Source organism: Chanodichthys erythropterus, chromosome 7 (genome assembly GCF_024489055.1).
Source record: "Chanodichthys erythropterus isolate Z2021 chromosome 7, ASM2448905v1, whole genome shotgun sequence".
Classification (NCBI taxonomy): Eukaryota; Metazoa; Chordata; class Actinopteri; order Cypriniformes; family Xenocyprididae; genus Chanodichthys; species Chanodichthys erythropterus.
The window spans coordinates 43,270,237-43,296,078 of record NC_090227.1 but is presented as its reverse complement, the minus strand read 5'-3'; the positions used below and the strand labels follow the sequence as shown (position 1 = coordinate 43,296,078).

Below are 25,842 nucleotides of genomic sequence, written 5' to 3'. Positions count from 1 at the left end.
ACCAAGATTGCTGTTGAGTCACCTGACTTTTCTTTAATGAACTTTCCAATAAAACACCTGAATAAAGGAAGTTGCTCAGTCATCATGAGGGTGCGACACTCTAATGTCAATGTCAGTGATCCATTTCCATCATTAATTATGTTCATCTCAACTGTATCTGTTTATTTGCATCCAAAGAAATGAGTTGAAAAAAGATAGAAAGCATTTTTGTCATCTTCTGTCTACTTGAAATTCATCACAACGAAAAACAACATGACGGAATTTTATGAAATAGTAAATAAAATTTTGCTCACAATTCTAAATGATGCTAGAAAAATCAGATGTTTATTAAAAATAAGCATTGCATTTTCTTACAAACTTGCACAAAGTATACAGGATAAAAAGCAAATAAACTGAGTAAAGTGAAGCTAAATAAAGTTCAGATCTGCTTTTATTAAGAATCTCAAACTCTGAAAATGTTGCACAGCTGCTTCATGAAAGCAGAAATGATCCTGTAATTCATTTGATGCTGATTTCTATAAGAGACGTCAGACAAACAGAAGCTGTCATGTGATTCCCTTTATAATGAAATATCAAAGACTCATTTACTTTGATAAAGGTTAAAGACTGATATGCTGAAGAAAGGAGTGTCATCATCATCATCATCATAATCATCATCATCTCAGAATTTCTGGCTGCTGATGGCACTGAAGGGTTTGGACGTTTCCTCCGCCATGAACGCCTCGATCTCCTCCACGGTTCGAGGAACGCAGGTCAGCAGCTCCACGCTGTCAGCCGTCACAGCGATATCATCCTCGATGCGCACCTGAAGAGACAGAGATACATTATGATCAATATTCATGTGCATTAAAATAGCCTAAACATTGTTTCTAATATCTGAATTCAAAGTGCTTCTGATTATAATATTAAAACTATACTGTATATAATTCATGATATATGTAATTATGCATACATTATAGCATGCAATATTAACAAATCATTAGCAAAATAACCTGCAAAAATGATATAGTGTTTAAGAAAGGACTAGTTATGGATTGATATGAATCTACTGGAATAAATGATTAGTTTGTAATAATTCTGACCCCGCCGAAGCCGCGGAAGCGATTCAGGACGTCGTTGTTGATGAAGCCGCACTGATCCGGAGAGTTGAGCGCTTTATCCAGCAGGTGGTTGATGAAATAGATTCCCGGCTCCACCGTGAGGACCATGCGCTCCTGCACCACACGGCCCATCCGCAGACTCTTCAGCCCCGGCTCGTCCACGCGCTCGGTGCCCTGAACACCAGAAACACAGACACCTGAACTGAATCTGTGCTAACATCACATGAACCTCAGTGAGGGGAAAAGAGACACTTTAATAAAGAGGAAAAAATCTGATGAAAGGCTCAGAACTGACCTCTGGATATCCTCCCACGTCGTGGACGTCGATGCCCAGCAGGTGACCCAGTCCGTGCGGCATGAACACGGAGCCCAGATGAACCTTCAGCATCTCCTCCACCTTCCCACGCAGGATCCCGATCCTAACCAGCTCCTCCAGGTGAACCCGGTCAGCCAGACGATGCATGTTTGTCCACTTCACACCTGACCGGCGACATAAGAGACATTTCAGAGCTCAGAACGGCATTAGACTGAGGTCAGAGGTCATTTTACAGCAGAAAACTGAAGCTCTCTTGAACTTTAAACCAAACACAGTGTCATTTTGTCCTTTTAGGAAGTGCATTCTTAAATAATAAAACTCATATTTAAGAAACACATGCATACTTTAATTCTACAAAGATGCATTCAATTGCATGTTTCTTGAGCAGCAAATCATCATATTAGAATGATTTCTGAAGGGTCATGTGACACTGAAGACTGGAGTAATGATGCTGAAAATTCAGCTTTGATCACTGGATATAAATTATATTTTACTATATATTCATATAGAAAACAGCTATTTTAAATCTTAAAAATATTTCGTATTTTTACTGTATTTTTGATCAAATAAATAAATGCAGCATGTTCAAAAACATGAAAAAAATCTTACTGACCCCAAACTTTTGACTGTTAGTGTAAATCAGACAGTCACAGATTTGGTCAGTAATTTTGGTATCACCAAAAATCACATAAAAAGACATTTCCTAAGCTGTTTCCATATTGATATGTAGATTTCAACAAACCATTTCACAATGTTGTTTTTCAAAGTACAGGATATTAATGCAATAAATGACAAAAATGTAAGAATATCACTAAATACTGAAATTCTGTGCATCTACATATCACTTCAATGACTTTTTTTGTTTATGGATATAGAATTTAAATGCAAGTACTTCCTGAGACTTTTTCTGGTTTTCAAAATAATTTCCTGAAAACTGTCATTTAAAGATGGATGATGTCAGACATAAATATAATTTGATTGTAGTAAATCAGCTTCTACTTTAAAGGGTTAGTTCACCCAAAAATGAAAATAATGTCATTAATTACTCACCCTCATGTCGTTCCACACCCGTAAGACCTTCATTCATCTTCAGAACACAAATTAAGATATTTTTGATGAAATCCGATGGCTCAGTGAGGCCTGCATAGCCAGCAATGACATTTCCTCTCTCAAGATCCATTAATGTACTAAAAACATATTTAAATCAGTTCATGTGAGTACAGTGGTTCAATATTAATATTATAAAGCCACGAGAATATTTTTGGTGCGCCAAAAAAACAAAATAACGACTTATTTAGTGATGGCCGATTTTAAAACACTGCTTCATGAAGCTTCGGAGCGTTATGAATCTTTTGATGCTGTGTTTTTTAATACTGTATTTGCCACAGAATGATAACCATATACATTCATGTCAACTACAGTAATCCAAAGCACTGCAGCTGGACAATTATAGGGCAGTCGTGGCCTAATGGATGGAGCGAGGTGATACCCTTGAGCAAGGCACCGTACCCCCAGTGGCTGCCCACTGCTCCGGGTGTGTGTTCACGGTGTGTGTGTGCACTTGGATGGGTTAAATGCAGAGCACAAATTCTGAGTATGGGTCACCATACTTGGTCACTTCATTTCACTTTTTCACACTTTTCTCTTTAGGGCTTTTATATAGGTATAGGTACTCTATAGGGCTCTATAGGGCAATGGTTGGAGAGTCGGACTTGTAACCCAAAGGTTCCAAATATGGGACACCATAATTGGCTACACGTCACTTTTTACACTCGTTAACCAGAAACATTCTAAACCCGGGTTAACAGAATCTTAGCATAACTTTTTCATGTTTTACACTGTTCAGTCTTTTTCCTGCATGGGTTAAGAATGAATCCTGGATTTGTAGGTTTCGAGTTTGCCTGAAAGTCCCAGATATTGATTGATTGAACTTTATTTTCCACCAATGTGGAAATGGATGGCATTCTGTTTTCCTCATAAAACACAGAAGATATACTCAGTTAAGACAATAATTATAATCAACAATTAAAAAAAGGTTCTTATTCTCACAAAAGTTTCTTACACTTAATTCCATTCATTGTCCTGCTTGCCACTGGTATAAAAGTAAGTTTGTAAATATTTTTTTAAAACTCTGGCAACCTTATACAGAACCTTCTTCCAGAAGGAAGCTTCACAAATTTAGAGTAAAGTGGGTGTGTGGAATCAGATAAAACCTTTGTTGTACTTCTACAGTATGAATTGAACGCAAATACAGTTTATCAAGCTGTGTTTGCCACCATCCTATTATTTAATGTATAACTTTTTCTTATTCCTCACTTCGCTTTAATATTAAACATTAAAATACTCTCAACATGGCTTTTATATACCATTTCCAAAACGTATAATATAAAAACTCTTCAATTCTTCACCTTCCTCCCAGTTGATAGTGTGTTATATATGCTATATGTCAATGCCTTTGCTGGACAAGCTCTTTATTTCATGGTGAATTTAACATTCTTTCACATTTTTGCTGTCAGTATAATTGATTGGATGAATATGACATGACCTGTGTAAATAACAGCTTGTCCTGCTTTTCAGCATCGGTTGGGCTTCTATATTTCTGATAGCATCCAATTTACCCTGAATATACTTATTAGACCATATTTTTTTATGAGCCTACAAAAGCGATGCCAAACCTGCTCCGGAGCAGAATATCACAACCCATAAAGTGGGAATATGGCTTTACTCTGGGTCGGAAAGATAGATAAGTAAAAGGTATATAGTAAATAGTCAAAAGAAGAAAAAAATGATAAATTATCCTGACCATGCACAATAATCATCCTGTTTCCATGTGATTTCAGCTATGTATTTGATTCAAATGTAAATCTGGTGGAGCAGGTTAGACATTGAACCGGTTGGACAGTATCAGTCCTGTGTATCTCTCGATCTAACATACCTAAGAGTGTCCGCCCTTACTTGAAAATGAAACATCATTAGAATCATTTCAGAGAAGAGATGCAGTTTCAGAGAAGAGCAGAATCACACTGAACTGCAGGAAACAAACAAATGAAACAACACTAAATGATGAAGTGTGTACAGTGAGACCTGCAGGTTACAATCCACACAAATCACACAGTAACATTTCATCCAGCAAACCCTCAGTCCACTATGATTAGGGTGACCACCAACAAACAAACCAAATGTGGGACATGTTACCAACACTAAAACACAACCTGAAGCTGTTATATAATGTCTATCTAACTTAATAACAACATTAGTATTCTTCCTTTCAGCTGATAAAAATACTTTGTTCTTTAGTCCCTTCCAGAAAACACCATTACATCAAAACATGTCTTTATTTTACATGTAATTTAAATTAAACATCACTGACCCTAAAGGCAGCAGGCATCATGCAGATAACTATTTTTGAATTAGGTGAAGTTTAGTGGCATTGAATCGTTTGATCAGCATGTTTTCTGAGTAATATCTGTGAAAGAATCTCAATCATCTGTGGAAACTGCCACAGCATTATTTGACACATCTGTCTGTTTTTGTATTGCTCTTTTCAGACAAATCTGCCCCTAAAAACATGTAAAAACAAACAAACATTATTTAACGTCAGTTAATCATCTCTTCTCATCTCAGCAGGCGGTTCTTGGCCAGAATAAACTGAATAACGTAAATCAGACTTTATTCTGCTGATAGTTCAGGGTCAGAGCACAGAATCTCACCAGGAACATTATCAGATTTTAGTGTGTTTTGAATGTTACTGAATTGTGATCCTGTCAATCAGTTTTGAAGATTGTCTTTCTTCATTCCAGTAGATTCCAGCTGTACTTGTTTACATTCGTGTGAAACGAGTTTGATGGTTACAGAACTAAGATTGCCGTTAAATCACCTGACTTCTCTTTAATGGAGTTTCCAGTAAATCAGCTGAATACAGGGAGTTGATCAGTCATCGTTAGGGTGCGACTCTTTAATGTCAATGTCAGTGATCCGTTTCCATCATTTATTTTGTTCATCTCAACTGTATTTGTTTATTTGCTCCCAGAGAAATGAGTTGAAAAGATAGAAAGCATTTTTGTCATCTGTATACTTGAAATTCATCACAACGAAAAACAACATGACAGAATTTTATGAAATAGTAAATAAAATTTTGTACACATTTCATAAATGATGCTAGAAAAATCAGATGTTTATTAAAAATAAGCATTGCATTTTCTTACAAACTTGCACAAAGTATACAGGATAAAAAGCAAATGAACTGAGTAAAGTTCTTTAAAGTGAAGCTAAATAAAGTTCAGATCTGCTTTTATTAAGAATCTCAAACTCTGAAAATGTTGCACAGCTGCTTCATGAAAGCAGAAACGATCCTGTAATTCATTTGATGCTGATTTCTATAAGAGACGTCAGACAAACAGAAGCTGTCATGTGATTCCCTTTATAATGAAATATCAAAGACTCATTTACTTTGATAAAGGTTAAAGACTGATATGCTGAAGAAAGGAGTGTCATCATCATCATCATCATCATCATCATCTCAGAATTTCTGGCTGCTGATGGCACTGAAGGGTTTGGACGTTTCCTCCGCCATGAACGCCTCGATCTCCTCCACGGTTCGAGGAACGCAGGTCAGCAGCTCCACGCCGTCAGCCGTCACAGCGATATCATCCTCGATGCGCACCTGAAGAGACACTCACATGATCATCAATATTCATGTGCATGCATAAACATGCATAAAAGTGTTTCGAAAGTGAAATATTAAAACTATACTGTATATAATTCATGATATATGTAATTATGCATACATTATAGCATGCAATATTAACAAATCATTAGCAAAATAACATGCAAAAATGATATGGTGCTAAAGAAAGGACTAGTTATGGATTGATATGAATCTACTGGAATAAATGATTAGTTTGTAATAATTCTGACCCCGCCGAAGCCGCGGAAGCGATTCAGGACGTCGTTGTTGATGAAGCCGCACTGATCCGGAGAGTTGAGCGCTTTATCCAGCAGGTGGTTGATGAAATAGATTCCCGGCTCCACCGTGAGGACCATGCGCTCCTGCACCACACGGCCCATCCGCAGACTCTTCAGCCCCGGCTCGTCCACGCGCTCGGTGCCCTGAACACCAGAAACACAGACACCTGAACTGAATCTGTGCTAACATCATACATGAACCTCAGTGAGGGGAAAAGAGACACTTTAATAAAGAGGAAAACATCTGATGAAAGGCTCAGAACTGACCTCTGGATATCCTCCCACGTCGTGGACGTCGATGCCCAGCAGGTGACCCAGTCCGTGCGGCATGAACACGGAGCCCAGATGAACCTTCAGCATCTCCTCCACCTTCCCACGCAGGATCCCGATCCTAACCAGCTCCTCCAGGTGAACCCGGTCAGCCAGACGATGCATGTCCGTCCACTTCACACCTGACCGGTGACATCACAGACACTTCAGAGCTCAGAACGGCATTAGACTGAGGTCAGAGGTCATATAACAGCAGAGGACTGAAGCTCTCTTGAACTTTAAACCAAATGCAGTGTCTATTTGTTCTTTTAGGAAGTGCATTCTTAAATAATAAAACTCATATTTAAGAAACACATGCATACTTTAATTCTACAAAGATGCATTAAACTGCATGTTTCTTGAGCAGCAAATCATCATATTAGAATGATTTCTGAAGGGTCATGTGACACTGAAGACTGGAGTAATGATGCTGAAAATTCAGCTTTGAATCGCAGAAATAAATTATATTTTACTATATATTCACATAGAAAACAGCTATTTTAAATTGTAAAAATATTTCACATTTTTACTGTATTTTTGATCAAATAAATAAATGCAACTTTATTGCAATCTTACTGACCCCAAACTTTTGACTGTTAGTGTAGATCAGACAGTCACAGATTTGGTCAGTAATTTTGGTGTCAGAAAAGAATCAGTTCTGTTTATTCTCTGTAGTTTTGCTGCTAGTGTTTGGTATGGTGACTCTGAGTGTTTGTACCTGGTTTGATGGCGGCCATCACGGCTCTGGAGGACTTCAGCACGGCTTCATAAATGGCTCTCTGGTCGGCGGTGAACTTGCCGTTGGCCGGGAAGGAGCAGGTGATGTCGGAGGAGTAGCAGTAATACTCTCCGCCCATGTCAAACAGACTGTCAGGAAACAATCAGACGGTTTTATAGGAATATTTCCCTCTGACCAGATCTAAAAACACCTTTATGGCTCGGGTTTAGTTTTATGATTTGGTTTGGTGACACCATCAAATACAGAGTACTCCAGGTTTATAATTATTATTTATTTTTTTGTCCATTTCAGTTTTATTTTTTGTTATAAGTGTGCCTTTGTTAATGCCAACTACATGAATTTTGACTCAGGTGTTTATTTTTATTGGAATTTTAATATTTTACCCTCATTTCCTTCAAAAAATCAATTTTACCCTCCGTACAAAAAATACTCACACTCAGGACCTTAAGGACAAAAATGTCCTGCAATTTTTTAACCCAGGGCCATTTGACTATAAAATGATACAATATTTGCAAATAGGCATTCATTCTATCAGCAAGGCTTCAAATTTTACATTTTTACAATTTTTTACTAGATTGTGCCATATTTTCAAATTTGGCATATAAAAGAAATACTCGCTTTGTGAGGGGTTGATCATTTCATTGTTTGCAAGATGTAAAGTGTAGTGATGAATTTTAACGCTTTACGATTTGTAAAGCGTTAAAATTCTGAAAATGCATGAATGTTTGGTAATTATGAATAGAAGAGATGCTGATAAAAAAAAAAAACAGTCAGTGAAAGTGGAAAAAAACATGAATATATAATATTTCTATTACAGTTTTTTGGCATGGACATTTTAGTCTATTATGGACCCTCAAAATTAATGTTGTTGTTCTTCATTGTCACACCGAAGAATCTAATAAGCAAAGAAAAAAAATTCTGCTTAGCATTTAGTTTATGAAAATAAACTACTATTTTTAATTTTTTCATAAAAAACACCTACGGCATTATTTAAACAAACCAGCATTTAAAGGGTTACAGTTCTTAAAATTAGATAGAACAGATGCTGGTTAAAAAATTGACATCAGTGGAAGTGGAAAAAAATATTAATAAATCATATTTTTATGACATTTTTGTCTATTTTGCACCTATGTGTAACTTTTTTTTTGACGCACAAGGGTTAAATGAACAGTATCACCAAAAATCTGACATTTGCTAAGCCATTTCCATATTGATATATAGATTTCAACAAACCATTTAACATACAACTTACAATGTTGTTTTTCAAAGTACAGGATATTAATGCAATAAATGACAAAAATGTAAGAATATCACTAAATACTGAAATTCTGCACATCTTCATATCACTTCAATGTCTTTTTGTTAATGGATATAGAATTTAAATGTATAGAATTTGAATGTTTTCAAAATAATAATTTCCTGAAAACTGTAATTTAAAGATGGATGATGTCAGACATACACATTATTTGAATGTAATAAATCATCTTCTACTTCAAATAATGCAACCATCATGATTTTCAAAAATGTGCTTGCAAAAGTGTGTTTGCATTTCTTGTCCACCAGGGGTCAGTGTGCAACTGCTCATAAAGAGATCATGAAGTCTGAACACTGACGAGTGAAATATTCATCACTACACTGACTGTAAACCAGCAGGAATCAACAACACAGCTGATATAGAACACAATTAATTCAAGTAATCATGAAACACAAGGGAAAAGAGGCTCATAAACTCACCACATGTCTCCATCCTGGATGGTTTTGTCATTGGGAGCTCCGGCGTGTCCGTAATGCAGGACGGAGGAGTTATTCCCACTGTTGGAGTTTAAACATGTAAAATAACTGACCAGAATATGCATGAAAAAGTGTTCATCACACACAATCATGTGATTTCAAGACTTATAAATAATGCACGTCACGTGCACTACAATGTTATAGTGCTTTTTCTAGTTTTGCAGGTTCACAAACATTTTTAGGTGAATTATGCATTAAACACTGAATCTGAAACATGTCTGAAGTGTATTTATCTGTCCAGATGATCTGATGTCCTCTGGTCTGTCGTTGCACTGTTAGGTCGTGTTGTGTGTGTAACATCAGTAATGAACACAACAGCCTCTGATGGCTGACCGGCTCTGATCTATGTGTGTGTGTTGGTGATTTACCTTCCGCAGATGCAGGTGTACGAGGTGTGACGCATCCCTCCGCGAGAGTAACAGTAGTGCTGGAACAGACTGAAACACACATTTCACATGAGCATCTGTGAATACTTCAGCACAAAACCAAAAGAAAGAAAAGAAAATGCATTTTTCATAAAGAAAATTATGCATATTTTTAGTTTTAATAATACTTTTTGCAGCGTAAGAATATTTTCATGACATTAACCCCAATTCTTATTTTAAATTCAGTGAGAACATTTCAAAGAACTGAATCCAAAGCATCAGCCAAAAGCAACACAGAAACCCCTTGCTTTCATTTCTCCTCTGTGACCGGCACTAAAATCGTAAAATGCAACATGAAGAGCCTGAAAGAGCCTGTCAGTCGATATCAATTGAAAAAAGTGGCAGCCTCAGAAAACCTTGAGTGATAAATTCATATCTCCACATCAACAAAACAAGATACACACTGATTTGAAGCAGATAGACGAGAGGTTTTCATCTGCTGTGCCATAAAACAGGTGGAAAATCCCACAGATGCACATTAAAGGAGGGACCCGGCCGAGCCACACAGATCAGATCACAGAGACACCCTAGCAACCACATAGCAACACCCTAACAACCACTCAGAATACCCTAGCAACCACATATCAACACACTAACAACCACTCAGACACCCTAGCAACACACTAACAACCACTCAGACACCCTAGCAACCACATAGCAACACACTAACAACCACTCAGACACCCTAGCAACCACATAGCAACAACCACTCAGACACCCAAGCAACACACTAACAACCCCTCAGACACCCTAGCAACCACATAGCAACACACTAACAACCACTCAGACACCCTAGCAACACACTAACAACCACTCAGACACCCTAGCAACCACATAGCAACACACTAACAACCACTCAGGCACCCTAGCAACCTCATAGCAACACCCTAACAACCACTCATAAACCCTAGCAACCACACAGCAACACACTAACAAAATGGAAAAATGGCCTCTTCATAGACTGAAACTAACAATACTCTTAATATTAAGATTAATATTCAATGTCAACAAAACTCATATACAATGTCAACAGTGCACATTAATATTCAGTGTCAACGGTGCACATTAATATTCTTTGTCAACAATGCTCATTAATATTCAATGTCAACAGTGATTATTAATGAGCATTGTTGACACTAAATATTAACTTTTAATGTCAACAGAGCTATTTACTATTCAATGCCAACAATGCTCATTAATAATCACTGTTGATGAAGCTAATATCCAGTGTCAACAATGCTCATTAATATTCATTGTCAAAAGTGATTATTAATGAGCATTGTTGACACTAAGTATTCATCTTCAATGTCAATATACTTTAGCTATTTAGTATACAATGCCAACAATGCTCTTTAATATTCAATGTCAACAGTGATAATTAATATTCAGTGTAACCAATGCTCGTTAATAATCACTGTTGAAACTAATCAATATCCAGTTAATTAATAGTCAATGTCAACAGTGATTATTAATGAGCATTGAGCAATTAGCCAACATTGCTCATTAATATTCAATATCAATAAAGCTAATTAATATTCAGTGTCAATAATGCTCATTAATATTCATTGCCAAAACTGATATTATCAATGCTCTTTAATAATCACTGTTGACGAAGCTAATTAAAATCCAGTGTCAACAATGCTCATTAATATTCAATGTCAACAGTGATTATTAATGTGTATTGTTGACAATTTTTAATGTCAACAAGGCTTTTTAATATTCAATGCAAACAATGCTCATTAATATTCATTGTCAACAATGCTCAACATTCAATATCAATAATGCTCATTAATATTCAGTGACTTCTAACATTCTAGCAGTACATGGGCTTCATCACTCAAGGTTGCAATGTTACTAACCCCCTTTTTCAACTTTCGTTTCATAATGCAGTTAAAAGTGGTTCTAACTTTGGGTTAAAAAAGGTAACCCAAAGTTAAGTATATTGTATTAAACTAACAGAAGTAATATAAACTATGAACAAACAGGAAGTTTGTTATTGCACATGAAGCCAGTTTTTGGCCAGAACTGTTGTTCTCTTGGGAAAGAGCAAATAACAATTGATGGAGCTGTAATTAATTTCAGCCCATGCCAAACAGAAATCACTCAGATGCAGAATGAAGGTTCGCAGCAGGCGTCAGATTGTGAAGGTCATGTGACTCTTATTTCAGATGATTCTTTCTGATGCTCATGAAAATTTGGCTTGGTTTCTTTCCCATTATGAGGAAATGAAGTGATCAGGGAAACACTTCCTTCAGGGTTTGATCTGTGTGTGTTTAATATAGACTGTATGATCCAGTTATTCTAGATTAAATCACACGCTAATTGGAGATTGGATATGGAAAGTACTTTTAATTGAGGGATAATTGTAACCAGCATCCAGGAAACACCTTGATGCTCATTTCCCCCATTCAAGCTCTTTTCATACGGCAGAATATGTACTACTGTTCAGTGATATTGTAGCTCAAAATGCTCAAGAAGTTGATGCAGGTTCAGAATACACAGTGCATCAGTTTGTTGTGTATGGAGCCGCAGACCAGTCGAAAGAGCCAACAGTGGACACGTGAGCATCAATCATAACTGCTTTAATGTTTTTATGGTCGCAAAATATAACTAAATTATCACTACCTGAAGGAAATATGAAATCCATAGTTTTTATAATTCAGTTTCTTTAAGGGGGGAAAACACAATCCAGCACACATTCTTCCTCCTCTCCCATTCCTCTTCTTCTCCCTTGTCCTGATCCAACTTCTCCTTTCCTCCATCTATTCTTCTCCCTTACCCAGATATTATTTTCTCTTTGCTTCTCTGCGTTGTTCCTCATCTGCACTGAACAAATCCGATTCAAAGAGTCCTATTTTACTGTGTGTCCATGTAATGTAAATAAATTCAACCCCTGACTATGCTTCCAACTGAGACTGGAATCTGCTATTTCTCAATATTTCAGTGATCTGCTAATTAAAAATGCGTATCAATTATTTCAGTATTTGTTTGATATATTTTTTCAATACTTTTGAGCTGCTGTTGTTGCAAAAGTAGAGGTTTTATCCTATATTTAAAGATTGGAACATTAGGTCTTCATTTCTGACATGCTGTGTTTAAGCATTTGCAAATAAGATGAGAAAGATCCATGATTTTGGTATGAGGTAAGCTTATATGAAAATAAAATGTAAGAAACGTGTTAATTGACTGCATTTTGTGTGAAAACGACATGAATTGTGTTAATGGTGTGGTCACAACAGACAGATGTTCTGCTAAATGTGTTTAGAGTTTTGAAAATGTGACTACAGAATGGACAAACACCTATACCAATGCCTATAAGGCATGAAGACATTAAGATATTATAATCACATGATTTTTCTGCACATTGTGAACTGTGAAAATTGGCAACAATGCTCATTAATACTCAATGAGCACTATACAAATTTAAATACAAATAAATGTGACCTGCCGCAAAGTGATGATTAATATTTAGTGTCAACAATGCTCATTAATATTTAATGTAATAAGAGATGATTAATATTTAGTGTCAACAATGCTCATTAATATTCAATGTCAAAAATGATGATTAATATTTAGTGTCAACAATGCTCATTAATACTCAATGTCAACAGTGATTATTAATGAGCACTATACAAATTTATATAGAAATAAATGTGACCTGCCGCAAAGTGATGATTAATATTTAATGTCAACAATGCTCATTAATATTTAATGTAATAAGAGATGATTAATATTGAGTGTCAACAATGCTCATTAATATTCAATGTCAAAAGTGATGATTTATATTTAGTGTTAACAATGCTCATTAATACTCAATGTCAACAGTGATTATTAATGAGCACTATACAAATTTATATACAAATAAATGTGACCTGCCGCAAAGTGATGATTAATATTTAGTGTCAACAATGCTCATTAAAATTCAATGTCAAAAGTGATGATTAATATTAAGCGTCAACAATGCTCATTAATATTTAATGTAATAAGAGGTGATTAATATTTAGTGTCAACAATGCTCATTAATATTCAATGTCAAAAGTGATGATTAATATTTAGTGTCAACAATGCTCATTAATACTCAATGTCAACAGTGATTATTAATGAGCACTATACAAATTTATATACAAATAAATGTGACCTGCCGCAAAGTGATGATTAATATTTAGTGTCAACAATGCTCATTAATATTCAATGTCAAAAGTGATGATTAATATTTAGCGTCAACAATGCTCATTAATATTTAATGTAATAAGAGATGATTAATATTGAGTGTCAACAATGCTCATTAATATTCAATGTCAAAAGTGATGATTTATATTTAGTGTCAACAATGCTCATTAATACTCAATGTCAACAGTGATTATTAATGAGCACTATACAAATTTATATACAAATAAATGTGACCTGCCGCAAAGTGATGATTAATATTTAGTGTCAACAATGCTCATTAAAATTCAATGTCAAAAGTGATGATTAATATTAAGCGTCAACAATGCTCATTAATATTTAATGTAATAAGAGGTGATTAATATTTAGTGTCAACAATGCTCATTAATATTCAATGTCAAAAGTGATGATTAATATTTAGTGTCAACAATGCTCATTAATACTCAATGTCAACAGTGATTATTAATGAGCACTATACAAATTTATATACAAATAAATGTGACCTGCCGCAAAGTGATGATTAATATTTAGTGTCAACAATGCTCATTAATATTCAATGTCAAAAGTGATGATTAATATTTAGCGTCAACAATGCTCATTAATATTTAATGTAATAAGAGGTGATTAATATTTAGTGTCAACAATGCTCATTAATATTCAATGTCAAAAGTGATGATTAATATTTAGTGTCAACAATGCTCATTAATACTCAATGTCAACAGTGATTATTAATGAGCACTATACAAATTTATATACAAATAAATGTGACCTGCCGCAAAGTGATGATTAATATTTAGTGTCAACAATGCTCATTAATATTCAATGTCAAAAGTGATGATTAATATTTAGCGTCAACAATGCTCATTAATATTTAATGTAATAAGAGATGATTAATATTAAGTGTCAACAATGCCCATTAATATTCAATGTAATAAGAGATGATTAATATTTAGTGTCAACAATGATCATTAATGTAATATAAATATAAAATATTAATTTTCAATATCACCTATAAGGCATGGAGACATTACGATATAATAAACAGTGACATCATGATTTTTCTGTGAATTGTGAAGTGCTCTAGTATACAAATAAATGCAACTTAAGGTGCTGCAGATGCCTGAAAACTCCTCTGGAATAACAAACAACACTGAAAACCGATGCACAATGCATATACTCTGAAACACACTGAAACAGCAGCCACCATGTAAAGAAATAGTTTAAAATAACTCCAAACATCATCCTGTAATAGTAAAGCGCCACACACTGCGGCTGCATGTATGCTGCAGTACGAAACGGCGTCTCAGAATAGCTCACGTTCACCCAGAGGAAAGAGCCGTTAGAGTCTGAGTGGGCTGCTTGTGCTTTTTCTTTGAAATGCTTCCATTCCTCCGGCATCCCAGACTCCTCCTCTGCACAGGGATATCCCTCAGCGCTGGCATCGGTACGGCACGCCAGACTCAAATGCACTGATCTTGGTCCAACACGCCGGCCTGCCGCAGGGCTGAGGGACACGTCCAGCTTTCTCCACACCAAAGTCTTACGAGAGACAGTCGAGACTTACATGTGGGATAACCTTGACTGCTCTCCGACATTTACAAACCTGATTCCAAAAAAGTTGGGACACTGTACAAATTGTGAATAAAAAAGGAATGCAATAATTTACAAATCTCATAAACTTACATTTTATTCACAATAGAATATAGATAACATATCAAATGTTGAAAGTGAGACATTTTGAAATGTCATGCCAAATATCGGCTCATTTTGGATTTCATGACAGCTACACATTCCAAAAAAGTTGGGACAGGTAGCAATAAGAGGCCGGAAAAGTTAAATGTAAACATAATGAAAAGCTGAAGGACCAATTTGCAACTTATTAGCTCAATTGGCAACATGATTGGGTATAAAAAGATGGGCAGAGGATCACCAATTCCCCCAATGCTGCGGCCAAAAATAGTGGAGCAATATCAGAAAGGAGTTTCTCATAGAAAAAATATAAGAGTTTGAAGTTATCATCATCTACAGTGCATAATATCATCCAAAGATTCAGAGAATCTGGAACAATCTCTGTGCGTAAGGGTCAAGGCTGGAAAACCATACTGGAAGCCCGTGATCTTCTGGCCCTTAGACGGCACTGCATCACATACAGGAATGCTACTGTAATGGAAATCACAACATGGGCTCAGGAACACTTCCAGAAAACATTGTCGGTGAACACAATCCACCGTGCCATTCGCCGCTGCCGGCGAAAACTCTATAGGTCAAAAAAGAAGCCATATCTAAACATGATCCAGAAGCGCAGACATTTCCCTGGGCCAAGACTCATTTAAAATGGACTGTGGCAAAGTGGAAAACTGTTCTGTGGTCAGACGAATGAAAATTTGAAGTTCTTTTTGGAAAACTGGGATGCCATGAAATCCTGACTAAAGAGGACAAGGACAACCCAAGTTGTTATCAGTGCTCAGTTCAGAAGCCTGCATCTCTGATGGTATGGGGTTGCATGAGTGCGTGTGGCATGGGCAGCTTACACATCTGGAAAGGCACCATCAATGCTGAAAGGTATATCCAAGTTCTAGAACAACATATGCTCCCATCCAGACGTCGTCTCTTTCAGGGAAGACCTTGCATTTTCCAACATGACAATGCCAGACCACATACTGCATCAATTACAACATCATGGCTGCGTAGAAGAAGGATCCGGGTACTGAAATGGCCAGCCTGCAGTCCAGATCTTTCACCCATAGAAAACATTTGGTGCATCATAAAGAGGAAGATGCGACAAAGAAGACCTAAGACAGTTGAGCAACTAGAAGCCTGTATTAGACAAGAATGGGACAACATTCCTATTCCTAAACTTGAGCAACTTGTCTCCTCAGTCCCCAGACGTTTGCAGACTGTTATAAAAAGAAGAGGGGATGCCACACAGTGGGAAACATGGCCTTGTCCCAACTTTTTTGAGATGTGTTGATGCCATGAAATTTAAAATCAACTTATTTTTCCCTTAAAATGATACATTTTCTCAGTTTAAACATTTGATATGTCATCTATGTTGTATTCTGAATAAAATATTGAAATTTGAAACTTCCACATCATTGCATTCTGTTTTTTTTCACAATTTGTACAGTGTCCCAACTTTTTTGGAATCGGGTTTGTACACACACTAGTTTTAAATCCTAGCGAGCTGCGATGACATTGTCTGCATTGAAAACTATTCAACATGACACTCTAACATGCATTTAAATGCAAGGTACGCAGCAATAGTTTTTGAATTCAGTAGGCATTGCTCTAGAGTTTGGTTTGATATTTTTTCTCTTTAAAGCACTAATTCCCAAACTTTCTTGGGAATTTATGCTTTTTTTCCCCCTCCTGAGATTTTAAGTTAGTATTTCAATAATTTAATCACACACTGCATGTTCCTGGTTCTCTGATGACCGTTAATGGTCAAATGTCATGCAGGTAAATTAATTACTTATTTGTTTTAAATCATAATTACTTCTATATAATAAAATTACCTATTTCAATGTGACATTTTTTTTATATACAGCTATGGAAAAAATTAAGAGACCACTCCAAGTTCAGAAATCAATGTTAGGTGGTCTCTTAATTTTTTCCATAGCTGTATATAATTTTTTAATTTCAGTGTTTTACAAAGTTTACATATTAATAATTTAATACATTTTTAGTGTTTTTTTTATCGTTTTTTTTTAATTAAATTTTACATTTTCATGATTTAATTAAATTCTATAGTTGTATTTTGATTTCAAATGACATTTTTATTTTTTTAGTATTTTAATTGCTTTTTACATTTATTTTAACTTTACATATTTAATAAATATTTAAATTTACAATGAAATTGTACATTTATTTGATTTATTTTTAGTAAGTGTTTTTTATTGTTGTTATTATTTTAAAATTATTTCAATTTTTAATAAATTCCATATTTAGTAACTGTTTTATTTTGATTATTTTATTGAATTTATTGATTATGTTATTAGTAAGTGTTTTTATAAATTGTATTTTATTTTAAAATGATTTATTTCAAACTTCACATAATTATATTTTTTAGTACTTTTTAATGTTTTAATTTTAGAACTACTTATTTTAGCTTATATATATATAATTAAAAATAATAAATCTTATATATATATATATATATATATATATATATATATATATAAGATTTAATTATTTTTAGTAAATCTAATTGATTGTTTTTATTTTAATATGATATATTTTAACTTTACATTTTTATAAGTTAGCAAATGTTTTATTTTAAATGTTATAATTTTACATTTATAAACTTTTATTTTTTCATTGTTTTTATTTTGAAATTATTTCAAATTTTACTTTTTTCATTTTTAGTAAGTGCTTTATTTTGATTGTTTTTATTTTAACATGATTTATTTTTAACTTTTCATATTTATAATTTAATAAATTTTTAGTAAGGATTTTTATAGATTTTATTTTAAAAGTAATTTTAACTTTACATAATTACATTTTTAGTCATCTTTTATGTTTTAATTTTAGAATTACTTATTTTAATTTATATTTTTAAGATTTAATTATTGTTTAGTATGTTTAATTTTGATTGTTTTTATTTAAAAATTGTTTATTTTAACTTTACATATTACGTAATATATATTTTTACATATTTTAGTAAATGTTTTAATTTTAGAATCACATTTTAATTTTACATTAAGATTATTTTTAATAAGTTTATTTTTTATTATTCAATTTTTTTAATTTTTTTTAATTAAATTCATTTTTAGAAAGTTTTATATCCTAACAAACACCTGCACTTCCGAACCCCAGTTTGGGAAACCCTTCTTTAGAGGAAAGTCGAAGCACCATGAGGACAGATATCCCATGATGCTCTGGTGTTTTGGGCTGCGCTGCACCTGGAAGCTGGATTCATCACACAGACCGAGGCGCGTCACATCACACAGTCTCACCATCTGCGTTTCCTCTTAAATGAACAATCACAGCAGCTTTCACACGCTGTTCTGTGAGCTCCTCAACATCTCCCGTCCTGCCGCTCGTTCCGCCCAGTTTATCTGTTCAAAGAGAGCTGCTCTGAACACACAACAGAAGCGGAGCTCAATCACAGGTGTGACCATGCATAATTCATCGTTTGCTGACCCAAAAATGAATATTGCATTCTCATTTTACACAAATGTACAATATCTAATGCTCCACAAACTGAGAAGTGTCAATCCCATGATGCCTCACTGTCCACACCAAGAGCAAACGCTCGTCTTCATACTGACATCACACTAAGACGAACATGTGCTTAAAAATGAAACACAAGAGCAGACAACGCAACAGATGGTGGAGACGGATCAGGCTGGATAATCTAATCTCAGTTCAGTAAATCCTAATCAAATGCCGTGTTTGTGGCGGTTAGAGTGACATTTCCCATCGGTAACCCGGGACAGCTGTTTGTTATCGCCTGGATTTGCATTTTTAGGACAAGCCGTGCTGTCCTTCGCTCAAATTTCATCTGGATTTATCCGCGGTCAGTCTTGTTTTCTGCTGAAGGGATTCGGAGCTAAACCCAAATGTTTTTCACTGATTATGCAACTAAATCTCAGCAGGATAATTAAAGCAAAACAGTGTTTCCGTGTCATGAACGCACCTGTCCGTCAAAAACACACCTGTCCGTCAGAAATTCATACTTTTATTCATCAAGGACGCATTAATTTGATCAAAAGTGTCAGTAAAGACATTTATAGTTCTATAAAAGGTATTATTATTTCAAATAAATGCTGTTCTTTAGAACTTTTTATTTATCAAAGAGCCCTGAAAAAAATAAAATAAAATATCAAAGTTTCCACAAAAATATGAAGCGTTTTCAACGCTAATAATAATCTTAAATGTTTCTTGAGCAGCAAATCATCACATTAGAATGATTTCTGAAGGATCATGTGACACTGAAGACTGGAGTAATGATGCTGAAAATTCAGCTTTGATCACTGGAATAAATTTAATTTTACAATATATTCACATAAAAAACAGCTGTTTTAAATTGTAATAATATTTTGTGATTTTTACTGCATTTTTAATAAAATAAAATAAAAATAAATTCAGCTTTGATCACATGAATAAATTACATTTTAGCATATATTCACAAAGAAAACAGTTATTTAAATTGTAATAATATTAATATTTCACAATTTGTTCACATAGTTTTACAGTTAATTATTTTAACTTTACATATTCAGTGTTTTATCTTAAATGTTTTTATTTTAGAATTACTTATTTTAATTTTACATTAAGATACATTTTTGTGTTTTATTTTGATTGCTTTCATTTTAACTTCACATATTTGTTTTAATGTTTTTATTTTAGAATTATTTTAATTTTACATTTTTTAAATTTTATATAAATTTTATATAGATTTTTAGTGTTTAAATTGACATTTATGATTATTTTTTTTTTACAATTAAACTTTACATTTATATGATTTAATCAATTTTAGTAAGTACTTTTTCATTGTTTTCATTGTTTTTAAATGTTACACTTTTATTAAATTATTTTTTTTAGTAAATGTTTCATTCTGACTGTTTTAATTTACCAACTATTTATTTTAACTTTACATATTTAATATTTTTATAATTATTTACAATTAAGCGTTACATTTATGATATAATTAATTTTTAGTGAGTTTTTATTTTAAAATTATTTAAATGTTACTTTTTTATTAAATACATTTAGTAAGTGTTTTATTTTGATTGTTTTTATTTTAAAATAATTTATTTTAACTTTATGTATTTATGTTTTAATTCATATTCAGTTTTTAGTTTTTATTTTAAATTAAAAGTTACATTTTCATGATTTAATTAATTTTTATTAAGTGTTTTCACAATTTTACTGTAATTTTTGATTTTACTGTAATTTTTACTTTATATTTTTACATATATCAAATTTATGTAATTTATATTTATATATTATTATATATATTACAAATATATATTTAGTTTCTTTCCCCAATACATAAATAAATTCATTAACTACAAAATAAATTATGAGATTGATTGCGACGATGGCTCAAAATAGATGTTAATACCAAGTGCAAACAGTCAATAAATCTCTCTTTCAAATTCTTTATCCTGTCTCTCTTTCTCTGGGACCTCTGAGAGTTTCCTCTGAGAGTTGCAGTGGACGAACGCTGTAATTAGCGGCTCCGGGGCACGTCTTCGTTTCTGCTCACTTAAATCACCCTTAAATATGTGCTTTAAAGGCCATTTTAACAAGACGTCTTTATGTTCACACAAACTGCAATTAAAGTAAATGAGGGATGAGTTTTAACCAGAGGTTAGTGAACACACTGGCGCTAGAGTCTGACATGAAACAGGATCGTGGAAGAATAAATTGGAGTAACGATTGAAAACGGAGCCCAGGTGCCGTCTAAGAATAACCTGATGATACACACGGATTTACGGGATTCTGCAGAACATCCCACTTTAAAAGTCAACATGAAACACTTTATACTTCTAATTTCAGAGTTTAAAGCAATTGATTGGATAGTGAAACTGTCTTACGTTCAAAACGTAATGGAACGCCGTTCGACAAGCTCCTTTATGTTCTAAATTTAAAATTGTTTACTTTGAACATTTCTCGCTTTTTGCAACATAAAAAAAAAACAATTTTAGATCGCAAAAGTGTAAAATGACACTATTTGGCAACACCTTTCATGTAAAGATAACGTTACAATCACAATTTAATCATTATCCTGGAGATAAAATTACATAAAAGTCCTATTCTACATCAATTCCCAATAACTAAAACTATTAAAAATATTAAAAATTATTGATATTCATTATTGTTTTTGGTAACAAATTAGGCTGAAATAAAATTGATTCTTTTTATTTTAACTTTTCATATTTATGAATTAATACATTTTTAGTAAGTGTTTTTATAGATTTTATTTTAAAAATATTTATTTTAACTACATAATTATAATTATTTTTTAAAAATGTTTTAATTTTAGAATTACTTATTTTAATTTTACATTTTTAACATTTAATTATTTTTAGTAAGTTTAATTTTGTTAAAATTTATTTTAAAGTGGTTTATTTTAACTTTATTTGTTTAAACTATTTTTAGTACATTTTTTAATGTTTTAATTTTAAAATGACTTATTTTAATTTTACATTTTAAAGATTTAACTATCTTTTAAGTTTTTTTTTTTTAATTATTCCAATTTTTACTTTTTTAATTTAATTCATTTTTAGAAAGTGTTTTACATTGATTGTTTTACATAACATAAATAACAAATATAAATATTAGAATAAAAAAAGATAAAAATGCTTTGGCAAGTAACAGTAAAACGTTAAAAAGTAATAAAACTTCAGTTACATTTTACAATAATTTTCCATAAGTTAATGCATTACTAATTTACTGTATTTATTAATTTTAGTTAATGTTATTTAATAAAAATTAATTTCATGTTCATTGTTAGTTCCTGTTCAGGTCCACTAAATAATATACAGATACAACTTTTGATTTTAATAATGTATTAGTAAAAGTTAAAATTTTGATCCAGTTTTTATTACCTTCATATTATTACCCAGTAATGTTTGTGTCTTTAACTCATATTTTCTATATTTGAGAAAAGAGATAGGTTTGCACATAATTTTAACAATACCATGACAAGCTAATGTTATGTTGTATAATTTAAAGCCTGTGTGTGTGCGTGCGTGTGTGTGTGTGTGTCCTGAAATCCTGCTCTAGTTCTGTCTCTGCAGAGCTTCAGCTGAGGCTTTTAGAAGGACCAAAAATCAAGCGAATCTCTGTTTCTCTCCCCTGTTGACGCTCACAGAGACTCGGAGGGCCCGAGCTTCACCTGCAGGCATCATTAATGTGGCTGAATCCCTGATCGATGATCACACACACACACACACACACACACACGGAGCTGTAAAGCTCTCAGTGAAATGAGAATCTCAGAAGCCGCATTTGCCTGAAGCTCCAGTAAACATGATCACAGGAGGCAGGTCATCTCTGATGCCGATCATAGCGCCGCTCCACTGCTCACACTAACACTTCTCTTTCACTATTTGCTATTATTGTTTTAACCTTAATTAAATCAGCATTAACCCACAATAAAGGACGATGTTAAATATTGGCAAGATTGTAGAAAGTTCGTATCATCCTAAAAACAATGATGACCAAATAGTTGGCTCTACTGGACCAATATGAACTAATAATTCATGTGGTGTAGCAGAAAAATTAAAAATTATAAGGGCTTTTCACACTTGAAACTGTAAAAAAAGATTTTATGGTGAAGTAAATACTACAGAAAAACACATGTAATGTATGAAAAAGTTAGTTCAGGCAAGAATTTAAAAAAACTAAGTAAATTCTATATTAGTACTCAATTTAAGCTTGTAGAAATTAAAGTGTAAATATCAACATTATAAAATCAACTTTTCTGATACTGGTGTTCCCATCATGCACTGGGCCTTGAATAATTAATGAGGTTGATTTTTTTCGCTGTTTTCCAGCTGTTTTTACACTTTTATCATTGCTTTTGTGGTTATGTTTAGTAACTTGTCATTTTGTGACAATTAAAGTTCGTTTTCAACTCAAAATGCCACATTCTCACTCAAAAACGATCCATCGAATGTTACAGTCATCGTGTATTGTACATCTAATATATGTAAACATGGTGTCTACCAACCCGATCTCACGGCAATTCGTACGTATTTTACGAGGTGGCTAAATCGTATGAATTCATACGACCTCACTCGTACTAATTCATACGTATTTTGCTAAATCGTATGTATTTTACGAGTTGACAAATTCGTATGAATTCATACGAATGACCTACCCCAAACCCCGCCCCTAAACCTAACCGTCACTGGGGTTTAGACAAATCGTACGAATTCGCACGAGTGAGGTCGTATGAATTTATACGAAATAGCCACCTCGTAGAATAAGTACGAATTGGTCGTGAGATAGCGTTGTGTCTACATATTATTTATTGTATTATTTACTTAGATTCAGTGTTATATTGTTTGAGTAAAATGTATTGCAAAAGAAACTTCAACTAAGTAGAACTTTACTTGGTTAAGTAGAGTTACTTAAAGGGGCTCTATGTAAGAATGACAGCTAGTGGTTGAAATGGGTACTGCAGTTCGAATTTAAAATATTGTTCGGCCCCGCCCCCGCCCCTCCTCCTCAGACTCGACGCTCTCGCGGGTTGCCTGTTCGAAGACACGCGACGGGAGCGACATTGGATGGCGAAGAGACTTACACACTGTAAGATTATGAGTTGATATCGCGTTTTAATATGCTCCCGTTCATAGAGATTTTTAGATGGATGCTGAGGCTTTTAAGGACGGGTAGATTCTGCGATCTCTGACCCAGTTTGTTCGCTGGCTTCCATTGCTGCAATTCGCTGCATGTGTTTTCCGCCAACTGGCAAGGAAAAGCATGTTTAATAAATATATGCAAACATATTATGGTATTTTTATGCTTTTGTACAGTCAAAAACTTACATAGAGCCCCTTTAATTCCATATTTGAAATGTACTTAGAAAAACATGCATGCAAAAACTTGCAAAAGAAAAATTTTGTTGTTTTTTACAGTGTGTGTTTTACAGAAATTGTTTAAGTACTACAAGAAACAGCTGGTAGGGACTACAACAAGCTTCTTCCCGGGTTAGTGACGTCACAAACCATAAAATTTACATAAACCCCGCCCCCGAGAACACGCAACAAAGGGGGTGGGGCCATGTTGAGCTGCTTTAGAGAAGAGGAAGAGTTGTTGTTTTACACCGGACTGCTTCACAAACAATTCAACACAAAAGATGAACATGACGGCACATGCTAGTGGATGAGTTGAATCAACTCCACAGCAACTACATCAATTTATCCACTAACCATTCAGAAACGTCTAAAAGTTGTAACTTCTTCCTGAGTCTCTCCATCAGTGTCGACTCCGGTTTGAACAATGAACAAAATCCTCATTTTGGCTGCGTGAGATTCTCCAGCTTTGTTGTTGTTGAGCTGTTAAAGCTCCGCCCTCTTCTGTAAAGGGGGCGGGAGCAGCAGCTCATTTGCATTTAAAGGGACACACACAAAAACGGCTTGAGCTGAAATTTTGAGCTGAAACTTCATTCTGGAGACACCAGAGACTTGAGAAACGCAGAGTTTTCAAACTACAGCTTTTTGAAAGTGTTTGTTTTCAAAGGTCGACAGCCGTAACCGTAGCAAAAGTTATGCATTTTAAAACAAAAACGCACTAGTGTAAACAGGGCCTAATCGTGGGCTGCACGTCACCTTAGATATCTGGTTTGTTACCTTGATGATTTTGAAACTCTGACTGGAACACCACAGCTTGACAAGACTGACATGGCCTCAGTTCAAAGACGTCGGTGCTTTTTGAAAGCCCTGCGGCCCATATTGTCTCCGACGGCCTGTATTGATTAAAGCCTCGTGAAAAAGCCTTGTTTTTCCTGGAGAGCAGCAGCTCCGTATGACATCGTACCGAAATCCCGCTTCCGAAAAGGAGCAGCGCTTTGTAATCAGTTTTGGGAATCAACGCACTTTCTGAGATGTCGTCTCAGATCATGTTGTGGTCGATACTTCCTGGCAGCCAAAATTTCGGAGCATTGTATTTGGTTACATAAAAGTGAAACTCATGCATAAGCAATCCTATTATAAAACTTATATAATAAATCTAATTATAAAACGGCTGGATGCAATTGGAGGGGCAACTCTCAGCGAGCAGAGTTTTATCTGTAGCTCACTGCATGAAGGACAGAAATGAAGTGGGAGGGAATCTCATGTGGGGACAGATTTCTCTCTCTTCACGCTTGTACGTCTTTCATCAGAAAAAAAAAACAGTTGCAAATGAATGCAGCATGAACTCAGTTTCAGAGCGGAATAGATTTGAGGCTGGGAAGTCTCACATCAATGGAGTATTTTTAGAAGCATTTGAGGTGAGAATGAATTTACTCGAATGCAAAGGGAATTTGTCTCTCAAATTATGCAATGAGGTTCTGCAGGGTCTTAAAGTCAA

At 34.2% G+C, this 25,842-nt stretch overlaps 2 protein-coding genes across 2 annotated transcripts in view; both read right to left on the bottom strand.

Annotated features, from left to right (window-relative positions):
* Positions 1-301: 301 nt before the first annotated feature.
* LOC137022942 (xaa-Pro dipeptidase-like) lies at positions 302-1,563 on the bottom strand. The gene is made up of 3 exons (XM_067389412.1): positions 1,396-1,563; positions 1,083-1,274; positions 302-805 (listed from the first exon to the last, which is right to left on the bottom strand). Exons 1-3 carry the CDS (start codon positions 1,561-1,563, stop codon positions 662-664), a joined length of 504 nt encoding a protein of 167 aa, XP_067245513.1. The 3' UTR covers positions 302-661.
* A 4,029-nt stretch (positions 1,564-5,592) lies between these two features.
* LOC137023486 (xaa-Pro dipeptidase-like) overlaps positions 5,593-25,842 on the bottom strand; it is a 73,672-nt gene continuing 53,422 nt past the window's right edge. Inside the window, exons 10-15 of the mRNA XM_067390659.1 lie at positions 9,589-9,657; positions 9,164-9,241; positions 7,409-7,557; positions 6,649-6,833; positions 6,334-6,525; positions 5,593-6,079 (exon numbers count right to left, since the gene is read on the bottom strand). Of these exons, the coding sequence (XP_067246760.1) occupies positions 5,936-6,079; positions 6,334-6,525; positions 6,649-6,833; positions 7,409-7,557; positions 9,164-9,241; positions 9,589-9,657 (817 nt within the window). The 3' untranslated portion in view covers positions 5,593-5,935. The remainder of the gene's footprint in view (positions 6,080-6,333; positions 6,526-6,648; positions 6,834-7,408; positions 7,558-9,163; positions 9,242-9,588; positions 9,658-25,842) is intronic.